General features: G+C 36.0%; 1 protein-coding gene across 1 annotated transcript in view; it reads left to right on the forward strand.

Annotated features, from left to right (window-relative positions):
* Positions 1-291: 291 nt before the first annotated feature.
* Positions 292-5,221, forward strand: part of LOC107685781 (protein RD3-like) — a 7,848-nt gene continuing 2,918 nt past the window's right edge. Inside the window, exons 1-2 of the mRNA XM_016482501.1 lie at positions 292-437; positions 2,768-3,087. Of these exons, the coding sequence (XP_016337987.1) occupies positions 2,801-3,087 (287 nt within the window). The 5' untranslated portion in view covers positions 292-437; positions 2,768-2,800. The remainder of the gene's footprint in view (positions 438-2,767; positions 3,088-5,221) is intronic.

The raw sequence follows: 5,221 nt of genomic DNA on the forward strand, positions 1-5,221 counted from the left end.
GAATATCTCTTTGGATTTGAGACTTTAGTCTTTGCAACTTTACAGATCTTCTTTATGCACCAAGAGCTTGTAACATTTAAAAAAGAAAGGCAAAATTGAAATCGCATCATATGACCCCTTTAAGCTTTAATTGGGGGAAAAGAAAATAAAGCCTCAACGTTAGCCTTGTACCAGATAGCTCGTCTTAGTCACATGACCTAATAGCCCACACATGCTCGTAATCTGTTTATGCAGCGCATGACCCGTCCTCCCCCTCTCTTCTGCCCTCCCATCCCATCTGCCTTTCAGCTGATGATACATGTGGCAGAATAGTCTTGGGGAGCATTGCTATAGCAACCGCAAACAGAAAAGCACTTCAGAGCAATCTCAAAGAGGAAATGTGACCTGGGCCATTACACATCTACAAGCCCTACAAGACAACCGGATCACTTCTAAAGGTAAGGAGATTGAGCAAATGAGGAACGAATAAAGAGGAGATAGCAAAAGAGAATGGGGGAGGAGTGGGTGGATGGACAACAATATTGAGAAAAACACAAGACTAACAAATTCAGCACGTTTTGAGAAGTCAAACTTTGTATTTTGAGAATCACCGGCAGTGATTTAAACAGGTGGACATTGAGCATATTACTTTTAGTAATGTTCGTCAGTACAGTGTTCAAGGCAAAATAGTCTCTTCTTGATGGATCAAATCATACATTTGCTTAATAACATTACTGCTTTGGTCAAATTTTAAGTAGTGAAATGGCTATTGTCTCTAAATGAATGTATCTAAAATATTGGACATATTCTGAAATTATAAGTGTTGCACTTTAATTCTGATGGTCTTCCATTTGAGGCAGGTTTATGGATGGCATGTGTTTTAGTGCAGAAAAAGCTTGACTTTCTTTGAATGGACAAACAATGAGACATTTCTCAAAATATCTTTTTTTGTGTTCAAAAGAAAGTCAGTCATATAGTTTTTGAAAAAACATTTCATTTTTGGGTCAACTATCTATCTATTTTAACTGTTCTTTATTCCGTATACTCATTGTCACAGGACAGTGAACCCAAATGTGACATTCAAATGAGTAATTTAAGAAATGATGCTCTTTTTTTTTAGCAAAGTGGTTCTGGACTGGTGGACCATGACCCAAAAATGGTCTGATACAAAAAATTAAATTAAATACATTAGTAAATAAATAAATCTAATTTGTTAGTAAAACAATGGTTATTAAAGTACATTTTACAAGAAAATATATGTAAAGTCATTTCAAAATTTCATGTTTAATTCAATATGTTACAGTCTGTTTCTTTGGAATTATTTGTGAAATTTACTAGAGACCGGTTTAGAGTAAAAATAATTGAAAACCTAAACCTGTGTGTGTGTGTGGGTGTGTGTGTGTATGTGTGTGTGTGTGTGTGTGTGTGTGTGTGCGTGCGTGCGTGCGTGTGTGTGTAGTGGCATGGTTAAATGCAACTAATAAAATGCAACTAACTTGTCTGCAGGTAGAACAGAAACTAAATAGGCTTTTCAACTTTTAAAAGTGAGAAACACTTTTAGGTTGTCCGTCAGTATTTTGGCGTAAAATCACTTTGTGGAATCTAGCCAAATAGATACCATGGACAGGTTGTGTGACATGCCCTCGTCCTTGAAAACCATAAACAAAATATGCAAAGTGAAAAAAATGACTCAGGCTATCTATATTATATTATACAGGCTCCCAAGAGCATGAAAATAATTAAAATTCAAGAGATACTTGTTCCATTTTTCTTTATCATATTAACAATTTTGAATTTTGAGTTAGATCGTAGATACATGGTAATATCAATGAATTTCAGTGCTTGAATTTAAGGATGTATGTTTACTTTTGTATGATAAGCAGTTATGGTTACCATGTTTGGTCAAAATATAGGTCAGCGTCCTTCACAAATTCACATCAGAGCAGATTCCGTGTTGGAAATGAGCCGAGAGCGCAGTGCTGTGATGTCTGTCAGGTTTGAATTAAAATTATAATTTGCACTCAATACGTTATTACTGCATACTGTTTTATAATAATGCTGAGGTGCAGATGATTGCCATATTTGCAATAAGTAGTATAAATAGCAGAAAATCCTGCTATTTTAACATAGTGTAAATAGAATCCATTGCTATTTGCACTTAGTGTAAATAGTATCTATTGCTAAGAAAATATGCTATTTTCACTTAGTGTAAATAGCCTCTATCGCTATTTACAATTAGTGCAAATAGCCGCTGCCTTTTTTTTTCCCTGTGAAACACAGTCTATAAGATATTTTAAAGAACACTTTTAAAAATAAAAGTTCTTTATTGGCATCTACAGTATATGGTACCACGAAGAACCTTAAACATCCATGGAACATTTTCATTGTACAAAATGTTCTTTATAATCTAAAAAACCTATAAAGGTTCATTAGATTAGGAAAATGTTCTTTACACTAAGTGGTTCTTTTAGGAAATGTTTGGTTCTTCTATGGGACTGCTGCAAGTGAATATTGGTCACCAAACCATTTCGGGTTCCATTGGATCCATAGTACTCAAATACCATGGAAGTCAATAGGACCCAAAAACTGTTGGCAGATGATCACAGAATTTTGTGCACAAGCACTTTATGCCAAATTTCAAGGTGAAATGAATAAGAAAAGGCATTCAATCTACAAAAACAAATCCCAAGACCCATCATCCATTGCACACCCAACATTTGTTTAAATTGCTTTTTGTTTTGCGCATCTATGATGGCTTTTACTGCATCTCTAACAGGTCAAATTTAAGGTGAGCAGCAGAGGGCCGGTGACAGCAGCGAGCATGTCGTGGTTCAGCTGGAACGAGCCGTACTATCGGAGCCCAAGACGTGAGCCATCTGAAGTGGTTACGGACACCCTGATGCTGGAGCTGAGCTGGCAGATGAAGGAGGCCGAGAGACAGCAGCGGGAGCGAGACAATGAGTATCGGAGGCTTAAGAGCGGCGTGGACTACAGCTGGCTCATGAGCACCCCACGCAGCTCATTTGACATCAGCCAAGGAGAGAGACTCGGCCTTGAGGACCTGTGTAGCAAAGTGCCACCATCATACTGCGGATCTGTAATACAAAGGTAAGACATTCGTTGGGTGCTCCTCATTGCACGTTTTGTTTTCAGCATGAGGATGTTCGTCACCACAGGTTCAGGAGAGGCCGATCTGGGTAATTAGTTTACTAAGCCGTCTTTGTGATGTCACTACTAAGAAACACACAAACACAGCCATGTTTTTTCTGTAGGTGAACTAAGCAGCTCTAACCTGCTGAAGTGATAATTGTAAATCGCACACATGCCTCACGGGATGCACACCTGACAGATTCAGCCCAAACAGATGCTGTTCATTTTTGTTCAGGTAGCAACTGCATAGCAACTGATCTGTTCAGCCCCCTCATGATAACCAACACCAGTTCACCCCAAATTTTCTATCATATACTGACCCTCATGTTGTTGCAAAACTATATATTTTTTTTTCTTCTGTGTAACATAAAAGAAGATAATTTGATATTTTTTTCCTTCCAATGGAATTCATTGGTAATGGTTTGGTTACCAACACACTTATATAAATATATTTGTTTTCTTCAGAAGAAAGATATGTATGTTTGTAATGACATGATGGTGAGTAAATAATCCCATAATTTTCATTTTTTGGGTGAAATATTATTACTTACTCATTATTTACTTATCTTCATGTCATTACAAACTGTATGCTGTTATTTTTTATCCTATGGAACACACACACACTCACACAAAATAAAGAAATTTCACACATATTTTTGCCCATTCAATAACAATTCTTAGGAATCATGGGCTGCCAAGCATTAAAAAGGAAAGAAAGATATTATGAAAGCACTGTATTCTGTGTTTTTTATTCCAAGTTTTCCAAGAAAATACAGCATGTTTGCGTGAGGAACAGTCTGAAATATATAGTAATTTCAGTCGGTTCCTCATAGGGTTAATTTAGTTAAGTAAAACTAAAAAAAAAAAAAAAAAAATATATATATATATATATATACTAAAATAACTAAAAATAAAGAAAAAATAATACAACTATAGGCACATAAAACTACTTCTAAAAATGACAAAAACACACCAACATTACTAAAATTTTAGCTAAAATTCAAATGAAAATATAAAAATAAAATCTGATTGAAAATATACAATTATAACAGTATCTAAGTGATACCAAAATAGCACTGATTCCTCAGTAAAATTACTGTATGGCTTCAAACAACTTGGAATCTACTGCACAAATTACATGATCTACTTTTATGGTGCTTTTTTGTACTTTGTGGTGTTTGTCTGCCTGTGGTCACTGAACTGAAGATTTTTGATGTGTGTGTTTCACAGAGAAAAATTTTGGAACAACTTGGCAGTGAGTATACTGACAGAATTTTTGAGTGAAATTCTTACATCTTTGTCAGAGAGAATCTTTTTTTGAAAGAAGAGATGAAGGATGATCTAGTCCATGAGGACTAGTTAAAAAAGTGAGAGTTTTGAGAGGATTGTATTGATTAAACAAAGAAGAAGGAAGATTTAGAAAACACTGATTTGTTGATTTAATTGGAAAGATAAGAACCTAGCTTGGTAACCTATTTTAAGACTCCCTAAGAACATCGTCTGTGGAGCAAGAGCGCATGGGTCCCGAGAGGCTGCTTTTACTCTGATGAGTCAAGTGCTTATGTTCTGCTCTCATAGGGACCACAGGCCACAGTTCACCTGGGAAAGAGAGGCGGATGTTTTTGTGTTGTGTAAAATCTTTTTAAATGGGTGATTAAAACAGACACACAACCAAAAAAGCTGTCTGAAAATGACTGTTGAATGCTGGTGTTATTAGTAATCATTAATTTTTCCTTGAGGTCCACTTAGCCTACACATGACAATTTTCCACTTTTTAAAGGGTTAGTTCACCCAAAAATGAAAATTAGCCCATAAATTACTCACCCTCAAGTCATCCTAGGTGTATATGACTTTCTTCTTTCCGACGAATCCAGTCGGAGTTATATTAAAAATGGTCTTTGATCTTTCAAGCTGTTTAATGCCACTCAGCGGGTGTTGCATGCATCAGTCCAAAAGAAGTTAAATAAAAAGCGCCCATCCATAAAAAAAAGTGTCTCACACGGCTCCGGGGGGTGAACAAAGGCCTTCTGTAGCGAATCGATGCATTTTTGTAAGAAAAATATCCATATTCAAAATGTAATAATCACTTTAA

The sequence above is a fragment of the Sinocyclocheilus anshuiensis genome, unplaced genomic scaffold, assembly GCF_001515605.1.
Source record: "Sinocyclocheilus anshuiensis isolate Anshui unplaced genomic scaffold, SAMN03320099.WGS_v1.1 scaffold617, whole genome shotgun sequence".
In the NCBI taxonomy this organism is placed as follows: domain Eukaryota; kingdom Metazoa; phylum Chordata; class Actinopteri; order Cypriniformes; family Cyprinidae; genus Sinocyclocheilus; species Sinocyclocheilus anshuiensis.